The 13,888-nt window shown below is 46.2% G+C and overlaps 1 protein-coding gene across 1 annotated transcript in view; it reads left to right on the forward strand.

Moving 5' to 3' along the window:
• Positions 1–13,888, forward strand: part of golga1 (golgin A1) — a 298,924-nt gene that overhangs the window by 65,194 nt on the left and 219,842 nt on the right. The window contains exons 4-6 of the mRNA XM_034169655.1: positions 3,802–3,876; positions 8,344–8,441; positions 8,523–8,555. Of these exons, the coding sequence (XP_034025546.1) occupies positions 3,802–3,876; positions 8,344–8,441; positions 8,523–8,555 (206 nt within the window). The remainder of the gene's footprint in view (positions 1–3,801; positions 3,877–8,343; positions 8,442–8,522; positions 8,556–13,888) is intronic.

A 13,888-nucleotide genomic window follows, 5' to 3' on the forward strand; every position in this document is an offset into this window, starting at 1 on the left:
CGCCAAGCCGCGCCAACCTGTCGGTTGCGGATATCAGCGGATGACAGGGGATATGCGGCGCGTTGGTTGTGTATGTCCTGCGTATGTCTTCAGTATGTGTTCAGGCAGTGATGTGGATCTCATCCGCAGCAGGATTTTTGAATCGCTCAAAAATCCTGGCTGCAGACATGCGTGCCTCTGCGGATGATCACGGACGTGTTCGGATGGCGGCCGACTCATACAGGAATGTTACACGGTTATTGCGGTTGTGGGCCACTTTTGTGCGCATTCCATCCGCAAATCCTCCTAAACGCCAGTGGGACGGGACCCTAAGTGACTTTAATCTGCACAAAAGTGACTCACGATTGACATATTCAGGGATGAAAGTGGTGAACAAAAAAAAGCTGAAACCCAAAATTACCCCCCAAAACCACCCACATGGAAATGTTTGAATTCTAGAAGCTCTGAAATGCAATCTGGGACTATTCCAGACAATAAACTGCAGTGAGTGCAGCATCCATTTAGTGAGAAAAAAAAACAACTTTCCTTATTCAAATTCATTCCAGTAGTATTCTGCTCTTACTAGGATGCAGCAGTTTTCTAGTTTGGCAGATAGTTCTGGAGGAAATCACTGAAGAAATTAACAAACTGAAAATATGGTTTGATCGAAACAAATTGTCATTAATCTTAAATAAAACACGGATGAAGTGGAGGTGTAAGAGTCACTAGGTGTTCACAGGAAACACTTATTTAATAAATATTTTTATTATTTAATAATAATTTAATAAATAAATCATTAATATAGAAATATAGAAATAAATGTTTCCTGTGAACACCTAGTGACTGTTACACCTCCACTACATCCCTGTTTTATTTATTTAGTTATGTTCATTGTTAGTTGGTTTTATCTTATCTGTTGTTTTGTTTCATCAGGTTCTTTTTATCTCTTTCTCTAAAATTGTATTGTAGCATTATTAGTATATTGTTGCTATTATTTTTAATATATAAATAAAGATACATTTTAAAAAATTTCAATTTGTCTCTTTTACGACAACGAACGCTGAGCCATTAATTATTAATGCTAACTTTAGCATTGAAAATGTCATGGACATGCTAACATGTTAGCATCAGTTCCATTTTTAAGTTATAAATTTATCAACTGTTTCAGGAGACCACAGCAGGTTGGTTTAACATAAAAAAGGTAAATATTACTCAGTCATATGCTCTTTAGGGTTTTAGCAAATCACTGCTTCGATTAGTTCAAGGTTCAAAGCAAAGCTGCACTGCAGAAACGGGTGATGATCATTTTCCTGACAAACACCCTCAAAAACAATGGCCACTCTGAAGGACCGATCAGGGAATCATTAAACAAAAAGGTTATTGATGTCGATGGATCGAATAATTTCTTAACGATACCCGAAAGGAACCGGTTCCTGATACCCAACCCTCAAATCCAAGAAAATGTTCATGTGTTCATTCCCCGACTGTCCAAAGAAAGTGCTGATTTTTATTTCAAATAATTCTCATATTGAGTTCTAACACCCCTGTCACACCTTGACAATTCAGTCACCGTATGCCGAGCGTATTAAAAATCACTGGGGTACATCTACTATGTTATGGGTAAGTTTTATGTAAATTAAGAGCACGTTGAAGCTCACTGATATACGTTGTAATACGCCGAGCACCTCGAAACATTTTGGGCATGCTGAAAATTTTCAACATTTGCCAGCATATGACTCGTACGCCCCGCACATATGGGACATAACTTATGCAATTGTTGACACGTTTCTTGTAATTTACTCATAAGTCGAAAGACATCCATTGATGCTGTCCCTTGATTGGCTAAAGCTGCAGTCCTCATGTGAACAATGTGCTTCAGCAGAGTAAATATAAAGTCAATCTGACCTGTTAGTTTCAGTGGGATTCATCATCACAGCCTGACGAACATGTGCCCACATAAAGTTCGGAGTTTGCACAGCACAAAGATCGCTGTTTTCGAGATGAAGAAAAAGAGACAGAGGGAACGAGACAGTGAGTGAGAGAGATCGAGAGACAGACAGAGAGGGACAGAGACAGGCAGAGAGGGGGGGAGAGAGACAGGCACACAGAGAGACAGGCAGAGGGGGAGAGGGAGAGAGACAGGCACACAGAGAGACAGGCAGAGGGGGAGAGAGAGACAGGCAGAGGGGGAGAGAGAGAGAGACAGGCACACAGAGAGACAGGCAGAGGGGGAGAGGGAGAGAAACAGGCACACAGAGAGACAGGCAGAGGGGGAGAGGGAGAGAAACAGGCACACAGAGAGACAGGCAGAGGGGGAGAGGGAGAGAGACAGGCACACAGAGAGACAGGCAGAGGGGGAGAGGGAGAGAGACAGGCACACAGAGAGACAGGCAGAGGGGGAGAGGGAGAGAGACAGGCACACAGAGAGACAGGCAGAGGGGGAGAGGGAGAGAGACAGGCACACAGAGAGACAGGCAGAGGGGAGAGGGAGAGAAACAGGCACACAGAGAGACAGGCAGAGGGGGAGAGGGAGAGAAACAGGCACACAGAGAGACAGGCAGAGGGGGAGAGGGAGAGAGACAGGCACACAGAGAGACAGGCAGAGGGGGAGAGGGAGAGAGACAGGCACACAGAGAGACAGGCAGAGGGGGAGAGGGAGAGAAACAGGCACACAGAGAGACAGGCAGAGGGGGAGAGGGAGAGAGACAGGCACACAGAGAGACAGGCAGAGGGGGAGAGGGAGAGAGACAGGCACACAGAGAGACAGGCAGAGGGGGAGAGACAGACATCTTCTGGCAAATTGTAGCTCAACTTTCATAACTCCTTTTTAATAAAATCAGCAATAATGATATTAAAGCAAACAGAGCTCTGGTATCGGATTGGAAAAGTATCGGTATCTGCAGATATCCAAATTCAGGTATCGGGATCTGATCGGAAGTGAATAATTGTGGATCGGTGCATCCCTAGTGGACATTGGAAGATGACCCTCAGTGTGAACATAGAAGTAGAGAGACTGGAATGCCAACACAAGATCTCGTTCCACTGAGTTCTGTATGTGAGTTTGTGACCTCGAGATTTCAGCCACTCAGCTGTGAGACTTGGGGTAATTCACCTCTGTTTGCCTGCAATAACAAAGCCTGTCGTGGAGAAACAAGTCCCTCTGTGTTTTTTCTGCTCCAGGGTGTGTGTCTCAGCCTCCACTTTGCACCACAGCGCACCTCATTGATTAACGTCTCAGTGTTCACCACAGACATCATTCTGCACACTGACATTAAATCCCGTGATCCAGAAAAATAAAATAAAATAATGATCTATTACTCCGATTTGCCTCTGTGTGGAGCGGAGACGCGCATATAATACCGCGTGGTACCGCCCTGAAGCACTCGGTGGAAATGGGGCTGTCAGCATACGCTGGCTAAATCATCAAGGTGTGACAGGGCTATAAACAGGTCTAATTCCTGAAAGGTTAATGTGGTATTTTGGAGTTCCAGCTGAAAGTCTACATGATAAGGAGATCTGGACTGTTCAGAGTTCAGTTCCATTGTGCTAATTTACAGAAACCACACCCCCAAAATATGCCTTGCTGTCCAGATACGTTTGAGCTGGGCAGTATGTTGTGCTGAGGCTAGCCGGCATGCTGGCCATCTGAAGAAGTGTCTCCATGAACGCCTTTCCACACTTTGGAGATATGTTGTTGTTTTATTTGTGCCTGTTGTTAGTTTATGTCCATGGTTTGATAAGAAACCAAGTTGCTGAATCTTCACTGTTTCTCTCATGTTTTTCTCCGTCTGCCCTCTTCCTGTTTGTGACTCCGGACACTAGACTTCGCTGAGCAGCTCCGAATATTGCAGAAGACCAAGGACAAGCTTGAGGTGGCGTTAGAGCAGCATCAAGATTGTACGTACCTCTCCTCCAATCAGCAGCCAGCTGTCTTTCATTTGTCTGTCGCCTCTCCTCACACACCACTTCATCTTTGGAAAAGTATTTCTGTTCCAGAGGCTGGTATCATGACCACAGGGGGCGCTGCTTTAGCTGAAAATCGAACATCAAGCACATTTCAACATCATTATCTCCCATCGACCACAAACACACACAAATACGCTCTGCCCACAATGTGAACATAATGACTTGAACAAAATTGACCTGGTTTTGCCTAAACTTAAAATGCTGGTTCTAATCCTCCCAGCTTTAAACTTTGAGCTGCCTCTTCATTTGATTTCACTACGAGTCCACATACTAATTACCTTTACAACAGTCTTCTCCTGTGATGTCTTATTACTTATTATATTATAGATACCTTTTTCTTGAGCCACTTGGGTGGGTAGGGAGAGTTCCCATGGGATAAAAAAGCTTTTTAACCTATCATCCCTAGTTCTCAAGACCAGGCACCTAAGTGGCTCTACTCTACTCTTCCTTTTTAGATATTTAGATATACTTTTGTATACTGGTATAGTTCCATCTTAGAATTGGAATATGATATACGAGGACCTAAAGTAACGGACCTTTTTATTTTTTTCAAAAACTCTATGGATTTGAATCACGTGCGATTACATCAGACAAGCTTGAACCCTCATGCGCATGCACGATTAAGGAGTGTTACTATCGCTTTAAGGACTGCCCACGGCGCCGGAGGGCGCGCCGCGCCCCGAGCCGCCGTTATCAGCCTGTTTCAAGCTGAAAACTTCCAGATTTAAGGCTCTGTTGATGCAGGACTTCGTGAGAGAGCAGAGAAGTTTCAGAAGAGGTCGGGATCAGCAGTTTATCCGGACATTCCGCTGTTAAAGGAGATTTTGTAATGAAAGACGTGCGGACGGATTCGCGCGTCGGCACGCAGCTGCTCATTGCGCGGCGGCACAGAAAAACACCTCCGTGTTGGAAACCATTCGTAAGATTCAGGTGGCTTTCGATGGCTTTCAGTCGAGTGAGTATCCGAGAAATTATTTAACAGCTGGGCATGTTCCAACTTGTCCTGTAAGGCTTCCAATGGAGGTGTTTTTCGGTGCCGCCGCGCGAATCCGTCCGCACGTCTTTCATTACAAAATCTCCTTTAACAGTGGAATGTCCGGATAAACTGCAGATCCCGACCTCTTCTGAAACTTCTCTGCTCTCTCACGACATCCTGGATCAACAGAGCCTTAAATTTGGAAGTTTTCAGCTTGAAACAGGCTGATAACGGCGGCTCGGGGCGCGGCGCGCCCTCCAGCGCCATGGGCAGTCCTTAAAGCTATAGTAACACTCGTTAATCTTTCATCAGCCCAAAAAATTTTCACCGAAAACCATCTGAATTTCTCGAATGGTGTCCTCTTGGATGTGTCTCACAGTTTCTGAAGACATTTTGATCAAGCAAAGCGCCAGTCTCTCAGCAAGTTCTCAGACAAAAGAATTCCGACGGGAGGGGTGGACCAGTGCTCACTCAAAGCCTGCCCACAGGCGAATGATGCAACCGACAGGCGTGGAAAAACTCACGCATGCGCACGAGGGTTCAAGCTTGTCTGATGTAATCGCACGTGATTCAAATCCATATAGTTTTTTGAAAAAAATAAAAAGGTCCGTTATTTTTCTCACAGACCTCGTATAAGATATACCTTACTGAATTTCCATGTGGTAGTGTGGTGCCACCAGGTCATGTGAGAGGCGTTTCTTGGTACCCATGTCAAAGGCCAATGACCCACAGACACGTATGTCACTGCGGGACACGGACATGAATATGCTCGCTCACTCTCTGCCTTACTCTGTTACGCTCGCTCACTGTCGCTAACTCTCTCTTGTTCTCTCTCTCTCTCTCTCTCTCTCTCTCTTACTCTCTCTTACGCCCGCTCACTCTCTTGCTCTGTCGCTCACTTTCTCTCTCTTACGCTCATTCTCACTCTCACTCACTTGCACACTCTCTCTCATTCTCTTGCTCGCTCTCTTACGCTCGCTCACTCTTGAGCTTGCTCACTCTTGCTCTTTCTCTCACTCTCTCTCTCACTTACACTCACTCTCTCAATCTCTCTCTTGCTCTCTCACTCACTGTCTCTCGTTCTCTTGCTCTTACGCTCACTCGCTCACTCTCACTCGCTTGCTCACTCTCTCTCTTTCTCTCTCTCTCTCTCTCAAGTTTGCTCACTCTTGCTTCCTCTTGCTTTTTCATTCTCTTGCATTCTGTCACTCTTGCTCTCTCTCTCTCGAGCTTGCTCACTCTCTCTCGAGCTTCCTCTTGCTTTTTCATTCTCTCTCTCTCTCTCTCTCTCTCTCTCTCTCTCTCTCTCTCGAGCTTGCTCACTCTCACTTCCTCTTGCTTTTTCATTCGCTCTCTCTCTCGCTCTCTCTCTCTCTCGCTTCCTCTTGCTTTTTCATTCTCTTGCACTCTGTCACTCTTGCTCCCTCTGTTGCGCTCTCTCTCTCTCTCTTTCTCTGTCTCTCTGTCTCTCTCTCGCTTCCCCTTGGTTTTTCATTCTCTTGCACTCTGTCACTGTTGCTCTCTCTCTCTGTGTCTCTGTCTCTCTGTCTCTCTCTCTCTCATGCTCGCTCGCTTGCTCACTCTCTCGCTCTCTTTCTTACACTTGCTCGCTCTCTCTCTGTCTCTCAAGTTTGCTTCCTCTTGCTTTTTCATTCTCTTGCACTCTGTCACTCTTGCTCTCTCTGTTGCTCTCTCTCTCTCTGTGTCTCTGTCTCTCTGTCTCTCTCACTCTCCCTTCCTCTTGCCTTTTCATTCTCTTGCACTCTGTCACTCTTGCTCTCTCTCTCTCTCTCTCTCTCTGTCTCTCTCTCTCTCTCTCTCTCGAGCTTGCTCACTCTCTCTCTCGCTTCCTCTTGCTGTTTCATTGTCTTGTACTCTCGCTCTCTCTCGCTTCCTCTTGCTTTTTCATTCTCTTGCACTCTGTCACTCTTGCTCCCTCTGTTGCTCTCTCTCTCTCGCTTCCTCTTGCTTTTTCATTGTCTTGTACTCTCTTTCTCTCTCCTCTCGCTTCCTCTTGCTTTTTCATTGTCTTGTACTCTCTCTCTCTCTCTCTCTCTGGCTTCCTCTTGCTTTTTCATTGTCTTGTACTCTCTCTCTCTCTCTCTCTCTCTCTCTCTCTCTCTCTCTCTGTGTGTGTGTGTCTCTGTCTCAACCCCGCCCCCTGTCTTCATCTGCATGCAGTGATGCAGATCTCTTTTCTTCGCACAACTTTTTATTTGGGTGGTTAGTTTGGCAGAGGATTGTTTGACTTCTCCGTTTCACTCTGGGATGGGTGGGATGGGATGTGCAGAGACACGTCGGTCCAAAGCATCTCGCTTGTCCACACAAATGTGATGAGTCTGGGCTTTCGGCGTCAGGACCCGGTGTCTGGACCTGGAGAGTGTGTCTCATCCTGAACCTCTACGATGCTGCTGAGCATGACGGTTCTGAGGCGGGCTGGCTAGTCTTTCTCCTTCTGCACTCAAACTTGAAACTTCGGCTGGGGGGAGGAGCCAGTGCCAAGCAGCCTCTGGCAGCGGCTGAGTCCTCGGTCACAGGGTGAATGAGCTGATGGGGAGACACCGGGCCCAGTGGACCCCCAAACCCCCGCAGAGCCAAAGCATTAATGATGACAACATGGATTATGATTCGGACTCCAGCATGTCCACCACCGGTTCCTTCTCTCACAGCAGTGATCTGTACACGCTGCAGGACGTCAACAGCTTCCTGGATGTTTCATTTGGTAAATTAGTGAAAGTTGCAGATTATTTTCCCGACACGGAGAAATTTGTTAAATCTGTTAGTGTTGTTGAAGCTTGTTGGCTTGGACCTGCTGAATGAGAAGATGCAGTACAGACTCAGGAAACGCTTTGGGCAAGGAATCTCTGTCCACGCGGAGACGAGGTCTCAAGGGTCATAAATCCACCAGACAGAGTCTGAGTGTGTCTCACCGGGTGTTCTGTCTTTCTCTCTGTTCTCTCTTCACTCAATCCACATGCAGCATCTGAAGGTGGGCTCTTTGAACCAAAGGGGTTACAGGTGTTGTTCCTGCAGGAGACTCACTCTGACACCGATTATGAAGTGGACTGGGCTCAGTGGTGGAGGGGACAGTTTGATCAAAGTCATGGCTCCAACATCAGTGCTGGAGGTTTTGTTTTCACTGTTTTGTCCACTGAGATTGTGCAGGGTCGGGTTCTGTTGGTCAGAGCTCAGGTCAAGGGGTTGACCGTTGTGTTCACAAACATCTGTGCTCCTGATGACCAGAGAAGTGACTGAGGACTTTCTGGGTCTTGACTTTTTTTGCTCATCTTTAATGTTGGTGATGTCTTTTCACAGACTCCAAGTCTCAGTTTTTGTGCAGGTTAATGTTTCTGATCTGTTCTTGCATACAAACTGCTCTCTTTGGGCTCAGTCTTTCTTTTCCACTCCTTCTCTCTCTCCAGCTTCCATCAAGAAACTTCAGGTCCAGAATGAGTCTCACCAAGCCTCCAGAGCCAAACTGGCGGAGGGGATGACCTTAGCCCTGGAAAAGAGGGATCAGGTGAGAGGCTTCCTCCGGCATGTTGACTGCTGACTGGAGAATTCACACAGTCTGGTAACGTCCTTTTTCATTCACCTGCAGGAATGGACAGAAAAGATGTCCTCTGTGGAAAAGGTATGCAGGAGTTAAATAAACAAGAGTTTTTGATGACGTTCATCTGAGGTGAGTCCTTTCTGGGTTCAATGGAACCAGTCAGTTCAGTTTATTCACATCACCACGAGTCAAAACATGAGTCACCCCAAGGCACTTCACAAGGGTCAGGTCTGACCTTAGCGCCCCCCCCCCCCCCCCCCCCCCCCCCCCCCCCCCCAAGCATGTTGGCAACTGTGATCAGGGGAAAACTCCCCAACATTTTTAGGAGGAACCCTCAAGCAGACATACTCAGAGGGGTGACACACTACGTAGACTCAACTTGACAGTATCAGAGATCAAATCAGCAAAATACCACAAAGAATTATTAAACATGCAAAAAAAAAAAAACCTGTCTCCAAGGAGGAGTCCAGCTTGCAGCACAGCCCAGAGACACGGGTCCTCTCAGAATGATCACATGCATCATCATCACTTCAACCATCATGTGAGGGGACTGCCAGACTATTGAGCCATCATTGAAGTATGAAGCTTTCTTTGGGCCTGGATGGCAACCTTCTGGGCAGACCTCTGGTCCATCCCCAGCTATCTGCCACCTCCACCTCCTGTGTTTTTGTTTGTGTCACCATCTCTAAGCTGTCAAACATACAACCCCAATTCCAGTGACGTTGGGACGTTGTGTAAAATGTAAATAAAAACAGAATACAATGATCATTTAGATGGACACTACAACCACAACTTGTGAGGAGTTTCTTCTGTTTTTATTGACAAGGGTTCATCAGTCAGACAGAACGCTAATCAGAACTGTCATGTTGAGTTGTCTGCTCCTCGTGCACATTCTGCTGTGCTCGAGCAGTTTGAGCCCATTTCTTTTTAATCTCTTGCTGAAGTTGTGAAACACATAAAACCTACAAGTTGTCCTTTAGATGTTGTTCCAGCTAAGGTGCTGAAGGAGGTTTTTAATACTGTTGGAGCCGGTCTCCTAACTTTTATCAATGCTTGTCTTGGATCAGGGTCTGTTCCAGGGTCTGCAAAGATAAGTAGGACTCCTTCTTCAGCTTGACGGCATCCCTTACTTCCGGCGTCCACCACCGGGTTTGGGGATTGCCGTTGCGACAGGCACCAGAGACCTTGCGACCACAGCTACGAGCGGCTGCATCAACAATGGAGGTGGAGAACATGGTCCACTCTGACTTCATGTCTCCAACCTCCCCCGGGATCTGGGAGAAGCTCTCCCGGAGGTGGGAGTTGAAGACCTCACTGACAGAGGGTTCCGCCAGTCGTTCCCAGCAGACCCTCACGATACGTTTGGGCCTGCCAGGTCTGACCGGCTTCCTCCCCTCCCAGCGGATCCAACTCACCATCAGGTGGTGATCAGTCGACAGCTCTGCCCCTCTCTTCACTCGAGTGTCAGAGACACGTGGCTGAAGCTCAGATGATACGACTACAAAGTCGATCATCGACCTCCGGCTCAGGGTGTCCTGGTGCCACGTGCACTTATGGACACCCTTGTGCTCGAACATGGTGTTCGTGATGGACAAACTGTGACTAGCACAGAAGTCCGACAACTGAACACCACTCGGGTTCAGATCGGGGAGGCCGTGCTTCCCGATCACCCCCCTCCAGGACTCACTGTCGCCGCCCACGTGGGCGTTGAAATCCCCCAGGAGAACAATGGAGTCCCCAGTCGGAGCGCTATCTAGTACCCCTCCCAGGGACTCTAAGAAGGTCGGGTACTGTGCACTGTCGCTCGGCCCGTAGGCCGAGACAACGGTGAGAGACCTGTCCCCGACCACTTTGTGAACAACTGCGTGAAAAAAATAGTCCAACAGTTTAAGAACAATGTTTCTCAACGTTCAGTTGCAAGGAATTTAGGGATTCCATCATCTACAGTCCATAATATAATCAGAAGATTCAGAGAATCTGGAGAACTTTCTGCACGTAAGCAGCAAGGCCGAAAACCAACATTGAATACCCGTGACCTACGATTCCTCAGGCGGCACTGCATTAAAAACCATCATTACATCATTGTGTAAAGGATCTTACCGCGTGGGCTCAGGAAACCATTGTCAGTTCGTCACTACATCTACAAGTGCAAGTTAAAACTCTACCATGCAGAGCGAAAGCCAAACATCAACAACGTCCAGAAATGCCACCGCCTTCTCTGAGCCTGAGCTCATTTGAAATGGACAGACACAAAGTGGAAAAGTGTGCCGTGGTCTGATGAGTCCACATTTCAAATTGTTTTTGGAAATCATGGATGTCGTGTCCTCCGGACAAAAGAGGAAAAAGACCATCCAGATAGTTACCAGTGCAAAGTTCGAAAGCCAGCATCTGTGATGGTATGGGGGTGTGTTAGTGCCCATGGCATGGACAACTTACACATCTGTGATGGCACCAACAATGGTGAAATGTACATCCAGGTTTTGGAGCAACACATGCTGCCATCCAAGCAACGTCTTTTTCAGGGACGTCCCTGCTTATTTCAGCAACACAATGCCAAGCCACATTCTGCACGTATTACAACAGCATGGCTTCGTAGTAAAAGAGTGCGGGTACTAGACTGGCCTGCCTGCAGTCCAGACCTGTCGCCCGTTGAAAATGTGTGGCGCATTATGAAGCGCAAAATACGACAACGGAGACCCCCGACTGTTGAACAACTGAAGTCGTACATCAAACAAGAATGGGAAAGAATTCCACCTACAAAGCTTCAACAATTAGTGTCCTCAGTTCCCAAACGCTTATTGAGTGTTGTTAGAAGGAAAGGTGATGTAACACAGTGGGAAACATACCACTGTCCCAGCTTTTTTGAAATGTGTTGCAGGCATCTGGAACACAATCTGGAAAATGAGCAAATATTTGCACAAAAACAATAGACTTTCAGTGAAATTATGTTGTTCCAGTAATATGGCTATGGGAAGTCTGAATCCTCAGCTCAGCATATGGCCTATTGATTGCATGAGTCCTACCATGCGTCTCACAGCTGTCACATTGCCCTTGTGCATGTCCTGCACCACCCTCAAATACTTATGCATGACTTCATACAATACCACAGCTCTTCTCTTGGCACCCTGTCATAAGCTTTCTATACATTCACAAACACACAATGTAACTTTCTGGCCTTCTCTATACTTCTCCATCAGTACTCTCAGAGCAAACATTTCATCTGTAGTGCTCTTTCTCGGCATGAAACCATATTGCTGCTCACAGATCTTCACCTGTTTTCTAAGCCTAGCTTCTACTACTGTTTTCCATAACTTCATGCTGTGGCTGATTAACTTTATGCCTCTGTAGTTACTACAGCTCTGCACATCACTGTTGTTCTTAAAAATAGGAACCAGCACACATCGTCTCCACTCCTCAGGCATAATAATAATAATCACAACAACAATAACAACAATAAGGACAACCCTTCAAATGGTACCCACCGTATACCTGGTCACGTCCACAAGGTAAATGGGTCTTGGCTCTGGGACTATTTGCACTGCAGAAGGTTAAGGGTTCTCTTCCCACCTGGTCCTTTCTGTGTGGAGTTTGCATGTTCTTCCCATGTTCATGTGGGTTCCCTCCTGGTTCTTCGGCTTCTTGTGTGAGAACGTGTCTGTCTGAATATGCCGGCCCTGTGTAGACTGGTGTCCTGTATGTGTCCTTTTCTCCTTCTTCATTGTTCACCTTCATGTACAGCTTGTTTGAGGTCCTTTCTATAACCTTTCTCCTCACGCTGCATGTCCTTGTACTCCTGTACACTGCAATCACCTCTCCAACTACCCCAATTGTTTTTCACCGACCTTTTTCTCCTTATGCTTTCCTGAACATCAACTGTTTTCTCACTGTTTTTTTGTTGTTGTTTTTTTTACTCTGTATTGTCTGGGAGACTGACTAATTGAATTTCAATTGTCAATATGTCTGTATTTGCATTGCGGAATTGACAAATAAAGCTGACTGACTGACTGACTGAAGTCTCCTCGCCTTCCCTTTTCTGTCTAGATGTCACACCAGTACCTGCCCAGCATTCTCCCTCACCACATCCACTGTATTTTTCCAGTTGTCCAGAATTGCTTTGCCTCCATTCAGTGCCTGTCTCACCTCCTCTCTGAATGTCACACAAGCTTCCATCATCTGATCATCTTCTTCACCCAACAGTAGCCCAGTTTCTGCTAGAAACCCTGCTGAGTCGCAGGATTTGATGTGCTCACACTCACCCATTCACCCACCGATGTCAGGATATGGCCATGCAGGGCGTACTACTGCACACCAGGAGTAACTTGGGATTAAGGGCCTTTTCCATGGGCCCTTACTTATTTTCCAGTCTGATTGGGATTTGAACCAAGTATCCCGTGGTTTCAAGCCCATCTTTTAGTCTCTCCAGTATCACCTCCCCAACCAGCCCTCATCACTTCTCTGGGCTGGAGATGGCACTCTGAATACTCTGGCTTCTGCACCTCTGCCATCTCAATTAGATCTTAAAATTACAGCTGTGACAGTAAAATAACATTTTATATTCCAGAAAGTAATTTTTTGTCAACACCGAATGCATGGTTATGGATTTCAAAAGAAATGCTGAACCTAAATGACCACGTTAAAGAGGTACTTTACTGACCGGTTCAGTGAAAAAAAAAATCATCATGTCCATGTAGCCATCAAACATTTCTATCACTAAAAAGAAAAGCAGATTTTCCTCAGTATTAAAACATTTTGAGTTTGAATTCTAATTCAGTTTGCACACAATCACAATGTACATGTTGTGCAACCTTTATATTATTATGATGTTATCTGAGAAAGATATCTGAGAATTTCAGAGGTGTCTGCTTCATCAAGAAATGACCTTCATATTCAGAGGTGCTTAGTTATTATTGCTGTAAAGTCGCAGCAACACAGGATTTTGGTGAAAGATTTGCAGTATTATGATTAGCATGGTTGCTGCAGATGACATGTTCAAAGATGTGAGAGAGAGTCACTGAGCTGGAAAGACACCTTCCTGGGTGCAGTCTCACAGCACTGCAGAGTGCTGCAGAGTTCCTCTGTGGTGCCTGTTTCTCCACACTTGAACCACATGAATCAGCCCCTACTGGCACAGAGCTCACCTCATCAGCAGTTGAAGGACGTGTGTGTCATCCGGATTGTTCCAGATCTTTAAATGACAGCTGAAAGGATCAACAGACAGCAATGGTCTGCTGCTCTCATACTATATTGTGCAGCGACATCACGCCCACCGATGCCACCAAAAAATCAAAGTGAAATTATAAATAAAATCATAAATATCCACTGGAGTGCAGTGAAATTAGAAGAGATTCCACCTGATGAATTGCTTCATATTCATTACTTTGTAAATGGGTTTCTTCAGTGCAGATCTTGACTCA

The sequence above is a fragment of the Thalassophryne amazonica genome, chromosome 5 (genome assembly GCF_902500255.1).
Source record: "Thalassophryne amazonica chromosome 5, fThaAma1.1, whole genome shotgun sequence".
NCBI classification, from domain to species: Eukaryota; Metazoa; Chordata; class Actinopteri; order Batrachoidiformes; family Batrachoididae; genus Thalassophryne; species Thalassophryne amazonica.